Source organism: Oreochromis niloticus, linkage group LG9, assembly GCF_001858045.2.
Source record: "Oreochromis niloticus isolate F11D_XX linkage group LG9, O_niloticus_UMD_NMBU, whole genome shotgun sequence".
Taxonomy (NCBI): Eukaryota; Metazoa; Chordata; class Actinopteri; order Cichliformes; family Cichlidae; genus Oreochromis; species Oreochromis niloticus.
Genome location: NC_031974.2, coordinates 4,602,990 through 4,622,078, shown reverse-complemented (window position 1 = coordinate 4,622,078; position 19,089 = coordinate 4,602,990). Strand labels below are relative to the sequence as shown.

Genomic DNA, 19,089 nt, shown 5'->3' with positions numbered 1-19,089 from the left:
ACAAAATCACGTGACAGGTTTTTTTTCTAAGTGCACTGTTACAAAAATAATGGGTCCCTTAGACATGTCCATGTTTATTGAAACTCCCTCTATTAAATAATAAAAACAACAACTTCAAAAGTCTTACACAATCTTAAATGTCACCCGTTCAACGCACTGAAAACCTTGTCAAAAGCTGCACCGTTTTGCACACAACAATGTTCCCTTAAGCACTTCACTATACTGAGATTCAGCCTAGGATATAAACACGTTATAACAATGTGTCATCACTAAATTATAAATTTATTGTCCAAACCTGCACTTCTGAACAGTCTACTTTGCTTCCTATCCTGAAGGCCTCAATCAAACCCACACACACACCGGAAGCTCCTCTGTCATCACTCACCTGAGCTAATTTGCATACTGAGTCATATCTCAACTTCAGGCTTTAAGTGTATTTTATTAAACAATCACACCATTCTATCACTCATGAAATTAGCAAGCTGGTTTAACTGCATATGTTTGTGTTCTTAGCCAAGTTTAATCAGTGTCTATGCATTAATCTTCATGAGCTTGTCTCTGTAAGGCTAGTGCATTTTCTGTTTGTATGTGTGATTTTGTAAATGTTTCTTTTGCCGTGTTTCAGACTCCTTTACAATTTTCCACTTAAACAGTCAGTTTTCTCTTTCCCAAATTTGCTAACCCAAATTTTGATTTCCCACCTTAAATAACAGCATTCCTTGTCTTCAGCCAGACGTTAGGGCCCACTTGTCAGGTTTATGGAGACATGGCACTGTGAACAATTCAAACAGAAAGAGAGGGAGTGTTTTCTCTCTTTGGCTCATCACTGGTCATTGTTAATGACATTTCCCCCTCCGCCTCAGCCCAGCGGCTTTACCCTTGAAGTCCCGTCTTCTTCACTTCATCTCACCAGTGAGTCTGAGCGCACAGGGACTGAGGCCGAGTAATCGTGACTGTGCCTGCCTTAGGTTGTCCCAGGGTTTCGAGGTGGGATCTTACCCGTCATGGGCTATCCAGCCTTCCATACTCGCCTGAAACAGGGGCCAAGTGGGCACGGGTGCTATGAGGGGAGGGGACACACTGGTTCTGGAAATTAAAGGAGTGTAAGCTGCTTTCTTCATTGCATGTGTATATTAAACTATCTCACTTCTGATTCTTTCCAACAATAATTTCACATGTAACAATTTGTGTACGTGCGTTTTCTATTTATTAATGTAATTGTTAGTTGTATGTATTTATTTTTCTCGGTCTTTCTCTTTTCTAAAACATGTAATTAATATAATTTTATTACTAATTCTTTGTAGAATTCTGCAGGAAAGCCATCTGGACCTGGAGCCTTATTATTGGGCATACTTATCAGGGCTTCCTGGAGTTCATGTGGCGTCAGTGGCGAATCCAGTGCCATTGCTTGACTGTGTAGTAATTTTCGAAGAGTTACATTGTCAAGAAACTGATCAATTTCATTTTTAGATGGGTTTATTTGTGGTGACTATAAAGTTTCATAGAAATCTCTAAAAATGTTGTTTATTCTTCCAGGGTCATATATTGTGTTCCCCGATAGATCTTTAACAGCACATATTTTTTTTTTTTCTTTATTTATGTTTAACTGGTTAGCTAGAAATCGACCAGATTTGTTACTGTGTTCAAAATTCTTTGTACTAGGAATTCTGTTTTTTTTATTAATAATTTTATTTAATTCTAATTTTGTTTTGCATATTTTGTTCATTATTTCTTGATCTTGGTGGGACACGTAGGCTTCTTCTAAGGATTTGATGTTTTTTTTCTAATTCTTCAATATTTTTGGTTTCTTTTTTCTTTTTGTGTGATAAAAAATAATTATTTTACCTCTCATCACGGCTTTCCCTGCTTCCCATAGAACAGAAGCAGATGTTCTGGGAGTGTCATTAAAGTCTAAATATGAAGTCCATTCTTTTTTAAAAACATTTAATAAAGTCTTCATCTTTCAGCAGCGATGTATTAAATCTCCAGTTTTTACTTGGTGCAGTATTATTCTTGTGCATTAGTGTTAAAGATACAGGAGCATGATCGCTGACAGCTATAGGATGAATCTCAGTGTCTGAAATGTCACTCAGCAGTGAGCTGCTGACCAAAAAATAATCCAGACGAGAGTAGGAGTGATGAACATGTGAGAAGAAAGAATATTCCTTACTGATGGGGTGAAGGGAGCGCCATGCATCACAAAGGCCATAGTCGCTCATATACTGTTTGATTAATTGGACTACCATTGCGCTGAGTTCCTGCTGTATTGAGCCTATCCATTTCTTCATGTAGTCAAAGGTTGAGGTCGCCTCCAAGAACAAGTGTGCAATCAAGGTGTTCAGAGAGTACACTAAAAACTCTGTGGAAGAATGAGGGATCATCAACATTTGGACGGTATATACTTACAATACATAGCTTTTTGTTCAATATTGATAGTTTAATAATTAGAAATATACCCTCTGGATCTATAACTGTATCGAGAACCGTGAAATTAACATTTTTATGTATTAAAATTGCTACTCCCCTTTGTCTAGAATTATAACAGGCTGCAAACACATTAGGAAACTCAGGTGTTTTAAGTTTATTTAAACCTGTGACAGGTCTGTGAGTTTCTTGTAATAAAACAACATCTGGCTGTAGCTTTTTAAGCTGGTTAAATATCTTTAACCTCTTTCCTCTGGTACCAGCTCCATTTACATTCCTTGTGACAAATCTCAGTGTGCACATAATTGTGTGTGTATGTCTAATGTTGTACGCTGGGTGTTTCCTTTAGATGGGTGAAGAGAATGTGGAAATATCACTTGTTTGTAAATAGAAAAAGAAAAAAAAGTGTGGTGAGAGGCTCCATAAGTCTGACTATGTGTGTGAATATTCACTAATATGAACAAGCGTGGCTTGCATTTGTGTCCTGTAAGTCTGTGCGCGCATAGCATTTTTGCAGGAAATGCAAATTTTTCTAGTTGTTTTTTGTGTTTCTTCAACTACACCTGCTGGTGCAGGCTAATTGTAGTGGCTTTTTACTGGTTCATGATCACCTGTGATACACTCATCAATAACAACATCGTGGGTATATATATTTTTTGTTTTGTTTTTAACTTTTTTGCTACATTTGAAAACAATATAATAATAATGGAGTAATTGATGTTATTTTATATACCTTTGTAGACTTATTACTGAAGACTCTCTCAATGTCATATGCCGTAGGAGTGTCTGGTCGGGTGTGGTCCAGGTTCCTGTTGCCCATCCCCTGGGGTGGAGTTGGCCAGGTCATCGCCTGCTTCCAATTTCTGGGCCTCCCCCTGGTGGGTCTTTAGGCTAGCGCTGCCTATCACTCCTCGCCAGTTTGTCCTGCTACCACTATTGGTAAACTTGGCCACCACTGCAAGGGCGTCGATTTGGCATGGACGGAAGGGACATGTCCCCACCAATAATTTGATCTCTTCGAGTAAAGAAATACAAACCCGATAGAAAGAAAAAAAAAGATCTGTCAACGCCCAGCGGTGCAGAAAGAGTTAAATTACGTTCTCTACTGGAGTCCTACCTCATGTGACAAAAGAAAGTATTTTTCAAAGAAACCTATTCCAGTTCCAGCCAATTCCAGTTTCCAATAGTGGCTACTACTACTGCAGCTACTTAGTATTAATAGTACTCTTATTACTCTTTCTGGGTTGCGAAATAAACTTTTAACATATTTTCAGGTGAGAATGTAAACTTCAAATAACTTAAACATGTTATTGTTTGGCCTTTTTCAGTGTTTTATTTGTTCGTGAGTAAATCGGTTTGGCTGAGATTAAAGTTATTAGATTAGATTAGATTAGATTAAATAAAACTTTATTAATCCCTCGGGAGGGTTCCTCCGGGGTTTGAATAAATGTCAAACAGAAAACTGATTAAACAGAAGTGTGAGATGGTCGAGAATCTACGCAAGTGTCCGGTTATATTTTATTTTATTTGACAGCAAGGAGCAGACGGCAGAGGTGACGTAATTGTGAAGGCTAGACACCCCCCCCCCACCCCCAATTTCACAGTCGCTCATTTCCGGTCTACCCGGCTTTCGGAGGACTCGGCCCACTTAGACCGCGAAGGCCGGGTTTTCAGGTGGACGCAGTCTCTAAATTTGGACACCCCCGGCCTGTTTCCATGACATTTAACTTATTGTTTTTTTTCTGATAAGTAAACACTGTAAAAACCCCTTTGAATGTCTCCTTAATTCTGAGGTCTCAAGGTTGGCAAGTATGTGCTAGGCTTTGGCCCACATCAGTCTAAAACTGTATGTAACCATGAAAAAAGTGTTGCCATGTCCACCAGGACATTATAGTATAGACAGTATAGTATAGACTCCTTCACATAGTGGACACGGAGTTGTTGTTTGGGGCACCAGTAATCCATGTGTGTTGCTGTAACAGTAGTTCATGTTTAGAATAAAAAGTCCCAGCTCACTGATTTGATAGGGGCAACAGTGTGCTTAAAATGTTGCATAATTTTTTGAGAGATCTTTTACTTTGTGGTAATCTTAGATGAATAGTTTTATGGACAAAACCCACCAGGTCATTCAGTGTTCCCTTAGTGCTAATGTGTAAGAGATGTTGGTGTACTATAACCGAAGTAATGTTGTTAAGTCCTTAAAGTCATATTCTTTTATTGTTATGACTGTATTTTAAGCTATTTTTTATTTTTGTATGATACCTGATTTATATGGAATATAGCTAAAGTAAACTAAAGTCTAAAATCAGTCATTTAATAGTAATTTAACATTATATAATTCACATATAAAACTATGAATTGTAATTTTAAATGGTTTAAAATCATGTAAAATAGCATATGTAGGCAAGTATATTTCTCCTATTTTATCAAGAAGCAAAGACAAAAAGGAAAAAAAAGAAACAGGGCAGGGTTCTGTGGTTGAATCATCCGTCCCCACCAATGCCAAAACCAAATCTACGCCCATGCTCCACTGTGTTAGGACTCCGTGGATTGTGGGTTAATGTGTTCTCCATCTCCTGTGTTCTCCAGATACATCACCCGTCGTGCTCATCAGCAGCGCTGGTTCTGTTTTCACTCCATTCTCCAGTTTGCCTACAACCCTAGGCCATCTCCTCGGCCTGCCCTACAGCCCATACTTCAACGGTGGATCTCTGCCCCCTGGACACCCTGGAACCTTGACCAGCTTCCCCGCATTCTCAGCAATCCCTGGGACGCTCCCACAGCAACCTCTCCTCTGCCTAATAGCTGGTGTTAAGCACAAGACTCTCCACTAGTACCACTCACCTCAGCCCTTTAATTGTTTTCCAGATCAGTAAATCCTCCCTCCTGCGTTTGCAGACGCTCCCGCCCGTGTTCTCCTTGTGTTCCACGTCTGTTTCTCCATCCTCTGGTCTCCCGCAGTTCCTGCACATAGTTTCTGTTAGACCCAGCCTTGTTTAAGTACTTTTTTCCTTCAAATAAATTGTTCATAGTTGGAGCAATTGAGTCTGCTCTTGAGTCCACAGCATTCTTTATTGTGACACACAACCTCTCCACACTTGTTCATCAGACTCAATGTTTTCGAATAATCGCATAATATCTTTATAGAGAAAGACAGCAATAATGTGTCCCGTGTGTACTCCTGGAAGCACTCAAATTCCTGGTCTGGAATAACTGCCTGTGCTGTACAATTCCTCTAACACTTCGTCCTGTAATCCATAACTCAGCTTGCTGATGTCATGGCTACTGGACGGACTCACGTGCAGACAGTTCTTTCTTTGAGAACAAAAGGAGATTATTTATTCACAACAGGATCACCTCAGTGCTATATATATGTACAGTTCAATTCAATTCAATTCAATTTTATTTATATAGCGCCAAATCACAACAAAAGTCGCCTCAAGGCGCTTTATATTGTACAGTAGATCGCACAATAATAAATACAGAGAAAAACCCAACAATCATATCATATGACCCCCTATGAGCAAGCACTTTGGCGACAGTGGGAAGGAAAAACTCCCTTTTGACAGGAAGAAACCTCTGGCAGAACCAGGCTCAGGGAGGGGTGGCCATCTGCTGCGACCGGTTGGGGTGAAAGAAGGAAAACAGGATGAAAGACATGCTGTGGAAGAGAGACAGAGATTAATAACAGATATGATTCAATACAGAGAGGTCTATTAATACATACTGAGTGAGAAGGTGACTGGAAAGGAAAAACTCAATGCATCATGGGAATCCCCGGCAGCCTACGTCTATTGCAGCATAACTAAGGGAGGATTCAGGGTCACCTGGTCCAGCCCTAACTATATGCTTTAGCAAAATGGAAAGTTTGAAGCCTAATCTTGAAAGTAGAGATAGTGTCTGTCTCCTGAATCCAAACTGGAAGCTGGTTCCACAGAAGAGGGGCCTGAAAACTGAAGGCTCTGCCTCCCATTCTACTTTTAAATACTCTAGGAACAACAAGTAGGCCTGCAGAGCGAGAGCGAAGTGCTCTAATAGGGTGATATGGTACTACAAGGTCATTAAGATAAGATGGGGCCTGATTATTTAAGACCTTGTAAGTGAGGAGCAGGATTTTGAATTCAATTCTGGATTTAACAGGAAGCCAATGAAGAGAAGCCAAAACAGGAGAAATATGCTCTCTCTTTCTAGTCCCTGTCAGGACTCTTGCTGCAGCATTTTGGATTAACTGAAGACTTTTCAGCGAGTTTTTAGGACATCCTGATAATAACGAATTACAGTAGTCCAGCCTGGAAGTAATAAATGCATGAACTAGTTTTTCAGCATCACTCTGAGACAGGATATTTCTAATTTTAGAGATGTTGCACAAATGGAAGAAAGCAGTCTTACATATTTGTTTAATATGTGCCTTGAAGGACATGTCCTGGTCAAAAATGACTCCAAGGTTCCTCACAGCATTACTGGAGGCCAAGGTAATGCCATCCAGGGTAAGGATCTGCTTAGATACCATATTTCTAAGATTTTCAGGGCCGAGTACAATAACCTCAGTTTTATCTGAATTAAGAAGCAGAAAGTTAGCGGCCATCCAGGTCTTTATGTCTTTAAGACATTCCTGCAGTTTAACTAATTGGTGTGTGTTACCTGGCTTCATGGATAGATAGAGCTGCGTGTCATCTACATAGCAGTGAAAACTTATGCTATGTCTTCTAATGATGCTGCCTAAGGGAAGCATGTATAATGTAAATAGAATTGGTCCTAGCACTGAACCCTGTGGAACACCATAATTGACCTTAGTGTGTGAAGAGGACTCTCCATTTACATGTACAAATTGGAGTCTATTAGATAGATATGATGCAAACCACTGCAGCACAGTACCTGTAATACCTACAGCATGTTCTAATCGCTCTAATAGGATATTATGGTCGACAGTATCGAACGCTGCACTGAGGTCTAGCAGGACAAGCACAGAGATGAGTCCACTGTCAGAGGCCATAAGAAGATCATTTGTAACCTTCACTTAAGCTGTTTCTGTGCTGTGATGAGCTCTGAAACCTGACTGAAACTCTACAGTGAGTTGGGAAGGGGGGGTCCAGGGCTCCGGGGAGAGAAGAGGTGGGGATCCACACACACGCTTCCTCTTCCACGCACTCCTCTTCAGCCGCACTCGCTCCTAACTCCACACACGCTGCCACACCCGGGCAGGTCCCGTGATTTGGTCCAGAAGAGGGATATCTACACACATAAGTCAACGTTAGTTCCACAGCAAAATACACACATGGATTTCTTTTGATAATGCCGAGAGCACAAACTCAAGAGGTTCAACTTTCCAGCGGTGAGCTGCTCTGTGCCACTGCCTTAAATAGCAGCTGGGGAAATCAGCCAGATCAACAGCAGGTGGAGACAATCACACAGGTGCGTGGGCCAAGAGCGAGAGCCCGTAATGAGCTCCACCCAGGCAGAGAGGAGGAGGAGATACAAAGAAAACAAAAAACAAAAAAGAACAACAACAACAAAACCTGTAGCCAGCGTGAGGCAACCAGAGAGACACGGGGACCGTGACAGCTGACACCAATAAAAACTCAGTGAAAGTGTTCCAGTAGATGAAATACTTCAGTTAAGGGTAAACCAAAATTTAAGCAGTTGTCTTTGTTTGTCACTTGAGTTACCCACTGATACCTGTGGTCAGTTAGATCTTTTTCAGGTCACTTTAAATTTTTTTTGTGATTAAACTGTGAAAATCAGCTGTAGGGGGTCCAAGCTTCTGATGTTAGTCTCCATTTCGGTGTATAAAATCTCTGCAGTTAACATGACTGTCATCATAGAGCAGAAACACCGCGGTGAATCAAACACTCTCCCTCTACAGTCTGACCTCACACAGACTTATCACCTTCAGTTTTTCTAGGTCCGTTCAAGTAATGACATAATCCAATTTTCTATTATGAGATGCTCAATGCTGACACTGGTCGAGCTTCTGTACAGATGTTTTGAACGACTTCTCTGAGGTGTGGTTCAAAACTCCCAAGTCACTTGACAATGGCTAACGGCGGTTTTGCATGTTTTATCCCAGCTTCAACACCTGGCTTACCTGCTGCTCCAGGCAGCAGATCAGTTATTTGGGTTGGAACTTGTTATTACTGAAATGCTATACTTACATTTATCACAAGCAGGCTCATTCGCAAGTATAAAACTAAGCAATACCCCTTGTTGTTAATACTTTTCTTATGGATTGTGAAGACCAGTATAGGCTAATTTTACACATTTTGCTGCATGTGTTTTTAGTTTCTTTTTACGGTTGTCTCTCAGTTTTTAAGCTGCATCTTTCCTTCACTTCTTCCACCCTACATTTTTTACAAGCTGCGTGAGCGCCACAGGTAAGGTAGGGGAGGGGCCAGTCACATTAAGAGGTTTGATATGGAAATCCAGTGTCAATACTGAAAATGAGGTGTGTCAATGCTTGTACGACTGGTGCACAGTGGCCTTTCAGGCCGCACTCCTGGATCAAAAGAGTGACAGTCCATCCTGTAATTTATGACAGATTCCTGTCCAGATTCCAATCCAATCCTATCCATGTAAATTCTTTTCCAGTTAATTCAGTCCTGGTCTGTTTTACTTGACGAATCACTAAATTCATCTGCAGCAGCAAATTGGGGTTTGTAGAAGAGCAGAACCAACGCTCGGACTGGTTCAGGGGAAGAGTCTTAATCCTTGACATTACCATAACAAGAAAACCCTTTTATGTTTATAACAACGCGAGTTTCTGTTATGTGGTGAGGGGTAATGAACTCGATGCCCTCATTCTTCACATGGGCGACCTGCATGAACTGACCTCCACCTGTGGAGATGAGCTCACAGTGTGGGAGATGAAGCTGACACACAGACTGCTGCTGACATTTGATGTCAAACAGGGGTCCTGCAGGCTTCTTGTGGTGTTGGGCCAGCAGCCTCCTGTTCCAAGGGACAGTCCTGTAAACCACGTCTCCTTCTGCCTTCATGTCAAACACCAGGCCGGTCACACTGCACTGGTACAGACCTGGACAGGAGCACTGGAACAGGTAGGTTTCATCATATGAGTCATCAACAGTGATGTCAAGGATATGTTCATATTTCTATGTCAATTTTAATATTAATTGAACCATTGTCATGGTCAATGTTTAACCATGTACTGCATTTGAAATGTGTCCCATAATAAATAAAAAATTCCTTTTGTCTTTCAAAAATGTGAAACTGTCACATCATTAACATATAGAAACCTTGTTTGTAGTGAAATGAAACTGACTGTAAAAATCAAAACTGGGCACTAAAGTGAAAGAGCCACATAGATGAACATTCGTGGTGGAAAGCAGACGAAGGCCAGTCTGCATATGAGAGCAGTGATGACTTGAGGGTTTTGCAGTTAAAGGTGAGAAAATCTCATAAACCACAGTGAAGATGAAGGTAGACACACTGTTCTTTTGTGCAGTTGTGTTTGCAAAATAAAAAAGCCAAAAAGATGTTTTGGGAATTTTTGTCTCATCCTTCAGTTCAGTTTAAAATGAATATGTCTTGGTCCTGGGTCTTAGGCAAAGGTTTTGACTTTCTGTTGCTTCATGATTTCTTTCAGGTTTTGTGAAGGGTTTGTGTTCCAGTTCTATATTGTTTTTCTAATTTTTTTTCTTATGTTATTGTGCTGCTTTGGAGCCTGTGTTATTTGGGGTCATCCTGAAGTTTCTGAAGAAGAAAATAGATTCTGAGTTCATCTGATTATCAGGAGAAGGAAGCAGGTGGGAGAATTTCATAGTTTTTTGGGGGAGTTGAAGCTGAATCAAAACTGCTTTCAGGATCTTAATGGGACAGTTTGAGCTCTTCTTGGCAAAGTTGAGACCACATCTGACAAGGCAGAGAAATATTTTCAGAGACGACCTTGAGCAGCGTCTAACTGTGTGTCTGATATAATTAGGGTTATTTATGTGTTATTTAACTGTTTTTTCTCCTTGTAAATTCAGTGTTGATGCACATTTTGATTCACGAGAGCACTTGTGCAGTGAGCTGATTGGTGAGATCTGTTAACCTGGGAAACTCGAGCTTGGTCCAAAAAATAAATGCTGCAAATTCATCCAGTGAAATCAGGCAGTCGGTGTAAACGGCTGCACCAAGAACAAATCATTTTGTAAGGTTTTGTGAAGTAAATTTATGTCATTTGATACACAACACACTGTTTATGAGGATTATAGAGCTAGTTATGTACCCATTTTATTTTTACATTTGATGGTTACATGTTTTGATATTTACATGTTTACATATTTGACTGTTTACATGCACTTTCAAAGCAATAATAAGTACGTACTGAATGCTGCATTTACCTGAGTCTGGGATTTCCTGGCTTCTGATTTGCTGGGGAAGTCTCATGGGGGCTGCACACAGGAAGTGTTGTTTTTGTTTTGTGGAGATTAAAGGTGCTGCTAAGAAAGTTATCCATCTTCATGTTGCTGTTTCTAATAGTTCACAGAGATTCAGAACCACATAACGAACCATCTGAAATGTTCACATGGGTGCAGTGTGTGAAGGGCTTCAGTGTCACTTTGAGGAAAATCAACCAAACTTCTTTAAAATTTCTTTTCTTTCTTTCTTTTTTAATTTCAGGGCAATTGATTCAGATAAAGCATTTAGTACTCGAAACAAGTTAGATTCAAGTCAAATTTACTGTGAATAGTGAATCATAAAGTGAACAAATGCAAAATATTTTTTACAACAGTAAACAATCACATCAGATAATTTGGGGCCAACAAGATCAAATTCCTGCTGTTTTTTTAACCTCATTAAGAAACAACGCAGTCGGTGAGATGGACGCAGGATAGATCAAATACATACAGATACGTCTGGAAATTACCGGACAAAAACAATTTTAGTTTCTTTTTTTAGCTGAAACACATTAAAGTTGCGAATGTGTGTTTAATATTATGTTAAAGTGCAGACATTTGCTTTTAATTTTAGGAGTTAAAAAAAACAAATTATGGATTAACTGGTAGACATTTTTATACAATCTTGTATTTCACATTAACAATTCTGTTAAAAGCTGTTTCTAATCATGCAGATAAAATGTGGCGTTAGTTTGGTGTTGCAATTTCTTTTACTCACTATATGCAGTCAAAGGAAATCTCAGATTAAACTAAAGATATTATTATTATATGTTCATTATTACTATCAACCATGTAACATTAATATTAATAGCCAGTTTCAGTCTAAAGAAAAAGGCTGGATCCAACTTTGCTTAAAGATCAAAAAGAGCTGGAGCAGTGCTGTTTCCATCAAACTAAGATGGAGAGAATGAAAGATGGAGTCACTGCGATACACAGGTATATGTATTCCAGTGACACAGGATCACTTTTGATTATTGATGTTGTAACTAACGCCTAAAATAAATTCATAAAGATTGACCAAATGCCTTAAATCAGCCCAATGTACTCACAGAAGAAGGAGTCAAGCTCACACAGAGACTCAATCATCTGTGAAGTGGCACGTTCACCTTTGTTCCTCACAGTGTCGATAACAAAACGAGCTTTGTCGCTTCTGTTTGGCATTACGTTTGCTTCCTCCCTCTCAGCATCAGTTATCACCTTTTTCTCCAGCAGTTTGTCCATCAGACTGCTGAGAACAGGTCCTGATATCCCATTAATAATGGAGGTCCGTACATTTAACAGCCTCTCATTTGGAGGGAGACTCAATGTTCTCATTCTGTTGGGCAAAAGACAAACCTCACTTTTCCAAACACAGCTGGGGCTGTTCTGGTGTGTCAGACTCAGGTTAACATCTGTAATGACTCTTTTGAAAATCACCTGGAATGATGGAACTGAGCTGTTAAAATACTCCTCATGAAACTCTGCTTCATTTGGTTGAACTACAATCAGGTCATCATCAGGAGCAGTGGACAGAGTGTAAACCTGCTTTGGAAACAGACTACATCTCGAAGGTGTGTCTATGTACATCTCTTCACCATTTAATTCCTTCCTGGTGCGCAAAACATGATGAATCACTACATTCCTCGGCACCAACAACACACTGAGGACAGACCTCGGATGAGGATCAACTGGAGGTTTGTAGAAGAGGAGAATCAACGCTTGGACTGGGTCAGGGGGAGAGTCTTCATCTCTGACAATACCATAACCAGAAAACCCTGTGATGTTTATGACAACGTGAGTTTCTGTTATCTGGTGAGGGGTGATAAACTCGATATCTTCAAGCTTATCCACATGAGCGACCTGCAAGGACTGACTTCCACCTGTGGATATGAGCTCACAGTGTGGGAGATGAAGCTGACACACAGACTGCTGCTCACATTTAATGTCAAACAGGGGTCCTGCAGGCTTCTTGTGGTGTTGGGCCAGCAGCTTCCTGTTCCAAGGGACAGTCCTGTAAACCACGTCTCCTTCTCCCTTCATGAGAAACACCAGGCCTGTCACACTGCACTGGTACAGACCTGCACTGGAGCACTGGAACAGGTAGGTTTCATCTTTAGACTCATCAGCAGTAATGATAGGTGTAAACTCTTCAAAGCAGCTTTTTGGCATCGTGTCAGGTGAACTTGTTTCTCGTGTTAAGTCCTTCTTTAGTGTTGTTCTCAGTGACGGCAAGTTCTTAGAGCGATTCACAGAGTTGGATATTTCACTCGGCTCATGGAAATCTGCAGAGAAAGAAAGTAGAGGATTCAATGGCAGTGGGACAGTTTGTAGATGGGAAGCAAGAGGACAAAGCATCTATCTGGAACAACTCCCTCAGAAGTCCGCTTTTGGATCCAGATTTCCCTCATCATCACACAAAGTAATCTCTACACTCTACCCACAATGTAAGTATTTTTTCTGCAAGTGTCCTGGTCTAAGTGACTCTGCTCACTCCTCCCCACCACCAACAACAGCATCCAATACACACTCAACACAAAGCTCCAGCCTGTCTCTCTCAACTATCTAGGTTAGGAGGGAACTGAGGACGATTAAAGCCAAGAAAGCAGCGGGTCCAGATGGCATCAGCTCGAGGGTCGTCAGGTCCTGCGCGGACCAACTGTGTGGTGTGATGGAGCACCCCTTATACCTGAGCCTAAGGCTGGGAAGAGTCCCACAGCTCTGGAAAACCTCCTGTGTTGTTCCAGTGCCAAAGACTTCACGCCCCAAGGACCTCAACAGCTACAGGTCGGTGGCTCTGACATCCCACTTGATGAAGACCCTGGAGTGGTTGGTCCTGGCTCAGCTTCAGCGCCTGGTGAGCTCATCACTGGACCCACTTCAGTTTGCCTACCAGCCTGGCATTGGAGCGGATGATGCCGTCATTCACCTCCTACATCGTTCTCTCGCTCACCTGGAGACCGCTGGGAGCACTGTGAGAATCATGTTCTTTGATTTCTCCAGTGCCTTCAACAGTATTCTTCCCTCGGTTCTGAAGGACAAGCTGGAGAACTCTGGAGTGGACCTTCACCTCACTACCTGGATTTTGGACTACCTCACTGACCGACCGCAGTATGAGAGGACTCAGGGCTGTGTGTCGGACAGGGTCGTCTGCAGTACGGGGCCCCACAGGGAACAGTTCTGGCTCCGTTCCTCTTCACCATCTACACTGCAGACTTCTCCCACAACTCCACCCAGTGCTTCCTGCAGAAGTTCTCTGATGACTCTGCTATAGTCGGCCTCATCACTGATGGGGACGACAAGGAGTACAGAGGACTGACCCAGGACTTTGTGGACTGGTGCCAGCTGAACTACCTCCAGATCAACGCCAGTAAAACCAAGGAGCTGGTGGTAGACTTCCGCAGGCACAAGCATCCTCCACTGCAACCACTGAACATCCAAGGTATGGACATTGAGGCTGTGGACAGCTACAGGTACCTTGGTGTTCATCTGAACAACAAACTGGACTGGACTCATAATTCAGACGCCCTCTACAGGAAAGGGCAGAGCAGGCTGTACCTGCTGTGGAGACTCAGGTCGTTTGAAGTAGAGGGCCCACTCCTGACTATGACTTTGTGGTGGCTGCTGGGGCTGCAGCATCTCTGCTGGGGACAGGAAGAGACTGAACTGGCTGATCCGAAGGGCCAGCTCTGTTCTGGGAGGCCCTCTGGACCCAGTGGAGGTGGTGAGTGACAGGAGAATGGTGGCTAAGCTGTCATCGCTGTTGGACAACATCTCCCACCCCATACAGGAGACTGTGACAGCACTGAGCAGCTCCTTCAGTGGGAGACTGCGGCACCCACGGTGTGGGACGGAGAGATTTCGCAGGTCTTTCCTCCCCACTGCTGTCAGACTCTACAACAAAGACTTTAACTGATCTAACACACACATGTGCAATAATCTTTTCTGGCATCGTTGTATTTTTACTGAGTTGTATATAACATTTGTATTCTATTTTTATCTTATTGTATATTTTATTCTATTTTATTCTACTGTATATAGTATTTTATTTTATTTTATTCTGTACAGTTGTGTACTGTATTTATTCTTATTTTATTTTATTCTAATTTTTCCTTCATAACTTTTGCACTGTCCACTTCCTGCTGTGACAAAACAAGTGTCCCACGTGTGGGACTAATGAAGGTTATCTTATCTTATCTTAAGTTGAGTTCCCCGTGGTCGCTCAACTTTAAAACTAAGTGACTTACTGGCTGCTGCTGAAATTTTGCTCTCAGCTCTTCAAAATTTGCTTTAAAAGTAATTTAATATATGATTAATGATAATATAACAACAACAACAATAATAACACCAATAATAATAATAAACAGAAGAGTTCAACTGTTTCAGTTAAAGAACTGTTAAGTTCAATTAAGAGTTAAGAGGTTCATTTCTTGTCTTGGCTTGAAATTCTTCTTGGAAACTGTTAACTTTTGGTGTATTTTGTTAATTAAAACAAAAAACAAACAAAACAAAGATCTGACTTACCCAGTAACTTGTCTATTGGGTTGCCATAACCCAAATCTTTCAAACTGATTGTGGGATGTCTTTTTATTCCTGTGACACTTCCTCCTTCCCACCTGAATGCTGTGTCATTTTAGAGTTTTCCAGTTTGCTCTGGCAAAACAACTTCCCACAAGTGCCCACAAGATGTTCTGTAAAATCAGAATTGTAGCTGACTGTGTTCGACCTTAAGTAATGTCCCTGCAATGGACTGTGGAAGCCAGCGATGTTACATTTTTTCTAAAGGCTTCTGAAGGGAATCTGATATTGAAATATCACAACATAACTTCTCAAAGAGCTGTTTACCATTCAGTCAACTGTTTGATAATTCAGGAGTTTAATTTAAGTGATGTAATATTTTATGTAAACAGAAACATGACACAGCTCTCTGTGTATGTAAATGTTTCTAAAAACCTTTTTTAGTGTTTAAATTAGAATTTAGGGGAATAAAGTGAAAAATCAGAAAGGTTTTTAATCAACAATATGATTTTGCTCAACAGCACAACGTTTTGATATTTTCTTTGTTTCGTTCATCATGAGTCACGTATGAAATGTAGCTTTTACCTTCAGTCTTCATTTGTATTATGTTTAGAGTATTTTAAAAGATGATGTTTACGTTCTGCTTCTTTGTTAATCTATAATTTATAAATGTTGATTGTTGTTGTTTTTGGTCTTTTATTATTTTTTCCTCTTTAAACAAAAACAAGAAACTCCCAAATTACAAAAAGTGTGTGATGTAGATAATGTAGCAGGACTGTGTCCATCAACTGGGCTTTAAATAAACAGAAGAACATCCTAATGATTGACTTTGGACATGTGTAGCTGAGAAATCAAATCAAGCTTCATTCAGAGAAGACCAGAGGATATCTGAGTTTAATTGTTGAGAATTTAAAAATATTTGTGGAGAGCAAGAATCACAAGAATAGTCCAAATGTTTTTAAAGTAGGTTCTCCAATATAGAGTTCGAAATCTTTCTTTTAATCATATTTATATTTTTTCTTCTCTTTGATTTAAACAAGTGTTTACATAGTTTGTGGTTGCCGGTGACATGAACATTTATTTACTTATTTAAACAAATTCCTCTTTTTTTTTTTAAAGTGATAGATTAACCCGTTTTGATGTGACCAGTGTCAGCTTTTTGGAATCCCTGACGAACAAACCACATTGCCACATAGAAACAGACTTTTACATGCCAAACTTTGAGTGGAGCATGAGTGTATCGTGTTGTTTGCATGAAACTCAATAAGATCAGCATCTTTCAGCATCTGTTGATTGTTCCTGGGGCTCAAAGCTAAGCGCATTGCATACGCAGGGTCTTTCTGCTCTGATGATAATATTTAATTGGATGATCAAATGGAGTAACAGAAGAAGATTAAAAGTTTTCCAATGTACAGTTCAAAAACTTTTAATTCTATTCATATTTTTCTTGTTTTTGATTAACATCTGAGTTTTAGGGAAACAGGTGTTTATGCTGTGGTTATTTGTGGCATGAACATTTCTTTACTTACTTACCACGTCCTCTTTTTTTTTTTTTTTGGACGAGTTGCCACTTACCCGTTGTGGTGCAGACAGTCTCAGCTTTTGGGAATACCTGATGAACAGACCACACATGTATACATTGTCACGCAGAAGTACAGACTGTCACCAGCAAAACTTTAGGTAACTCGAGAATGAGCGTCTTGTGATGTTTGCGTGGAGGTGAACCAGTATAAACAGGACAATCAACTACTGAGGGAGTAGCAGGCAGCTGCTGTTCACTTAGTTGCCACATAACTTTGAATAAGTTATAGCCTTAAACTTTGCTGCAGCACTTTTAAAGTGAAATGCATTCACCATTGCTCTTCCAAAAGCGCTTACTGTGCAAATCTCAGTATTAAAGCTCACCCGAAACCCTGTCTGTTTGGGACCCACGACCACTTTCACACCTTGGCTTATGTGATTAGGTAGAGGATCATCAGGGGGTCCTTTGTCCCTCTTTGGGGGGAAACTCCCACTGGGTTTAAATCTGGGACTCTCCACCATTGACCCTTAGAAGTGAAGAAGCTTCTCGGATGAGAGGTGAAACGTCTTCAAGCAACTCAAAGAAGTCCAGACGCTTTTCTTTCCAAGCTCCTTAGACCTCAGTATTAAAGCTACATTGTTCTAACCTGTGATTCCATTAGATGAATGCTTATCTGTAAGACACAAAACACAAGTCACACACAGACCTGGTCAAAATAAAACAGAGTTTGTGAGTAAACTGAACGGAAAGAAACAAACTGGTTATCATATACGGGACATGTGGTTGGTCTGACCCATGATAAATATGAGCTCTTGCTTCTATATTGCTGCCCTGTAGATGACATTATAGTGGCCCTGAGAAGTGGAAATGGAGTACAACTAAAGAAAAAAACAGCAATGAGAAAAATGATGAATAAACACACAAAAGAAACTGAATAAATGCTGCTTACTTTGAAAAAAACTGCAGTGTTTGTGGCAACACAAGTATCTGAAGGAACAGCTGCAGAAGGGACAGAAACTAATTTGCTGGTTTGTTTTTCTTAAGTTGCAATCCGTTTGACCTTTCAGGGCCACCATAGCACACTGACACTGTATGCTTTGAAAAATGGAAAAGTTAACTGGACTCATGGCCCTAAAGAGATTAGTGCTGGGTCCAATCATTTGGACCAGAAAATGTCTGAAATATTCAGTTAATAACAGTTTAGAAAAAAACTCAGAAAGACTGCGTGTGCTTCAGTGTGTGTGAGCTTTCCAAAACCCGGAAAAAGCAAAAGCAAGAAAGCAGGAACTGCATTTGTTGTTACATAATTACCGGTCAGACAGCTCAGCCTTTGTTTTTATAAGGTATTTTTGGTTTCGCTTTCTTTAAATACGAATCTCCCATTTTGAACATATGCTTTTTGAAAGTAGAGTCTTTCTTTCTTACTAGCAAAATAGTTTACATTGGATTTAAATTAGATTTGAAAATGTATTAAACAAAAAAGCAAAAAACAATAAATCGAAATAAACTAAAAGGGTTTGATACTGGTGACGTGTACATGTCGGCCCCGCCCTGCCTGGACTTTGAAACAAAAAAAAAATTTCTAATAGCTGAGATGTACATGGCATCAAGGTGGTAAAGTGATTTTAAGCCATTTTCGTTTATATATTCTTAAAATTTACAGGTTGAAGGTAAAGTCAGATCTTGGCAGGTGCAGTTGGTGGATCACACCGAAAAAGGAAATCAAGACTGAAACGTTAAGGAAGCTTCAGGTAATGTAGACGGTGAACATTTGGGTTAACTGCAGAGAAACATTTTAAAACATTTGTAGAGAACAGTTTAAAAAATTATGAAAGTTAAGAAAAGAAAAGCTTGCAGAAACAAATTCTTTCTTACAAACTTTTTAGAACTCCCGTTTGCACCCCGGCGTCAGCGGGCCGTGTTTGTCTTTAACGATTAATATTTCTCTGTTAATTAAAGTGGTGTTTATTTTTCTTTAATTTTTTTTTGTTGTGGCATGAACAGTTTTGTACAGAGGGCACATCCAGAGAGATTTCGGGCCCTGATTGTCACGTTCGAGTGTAAAAACGTGGATCTAGGAGCAAAGCTGAAATGCAGGTTTGACAACCTCGGTCTGTTAAACACACTCGGGCTGTTTACAGCGTTGCGGCCTGTTTCGGTTTCACTGAATATGCACATATTTCTTTTTGCCACTTTGGATCAAGCTGGAATATAATCATCCAAACAACCGAGATAACTTTGTATCGCTCGCTT

The 19,089-nt window shown here is 40.4% G+C and overlaps 1 protein-coding gene across 1 annotated transcript; it reads right to left on the bottom strand.

Moving 5' to 3' along the window:
* Positions 1-11,834: 11,834 nt before the first annotated feature.
* Positions 11,835-15,379, bottom strand: LOC102082520 (NACHT, LRR and PYD domains-containing protein 1b allele 3-like). Its single transcript, XM_019352664.1, has 2 exons — positions 15,321-15,379; positions 11,835-13,081 (listed from the first exon to the last, which is right to left on the bottom strand). Exon 2 carries the CDS (start codon positions 12,966-12,968, stop codon positions 11,847-11,849), a length of 1,122 nt encoding a protein of 373 aa, XP_019208209.1. The 5' UTR covers positions 12,969-13,081; positions 15,321-15,379; the 3' UTR covers positions 11,835-11,846.
* Between the last annotated feature and the right edge of the window lie 3,710 nt (positions 15,380-19,089).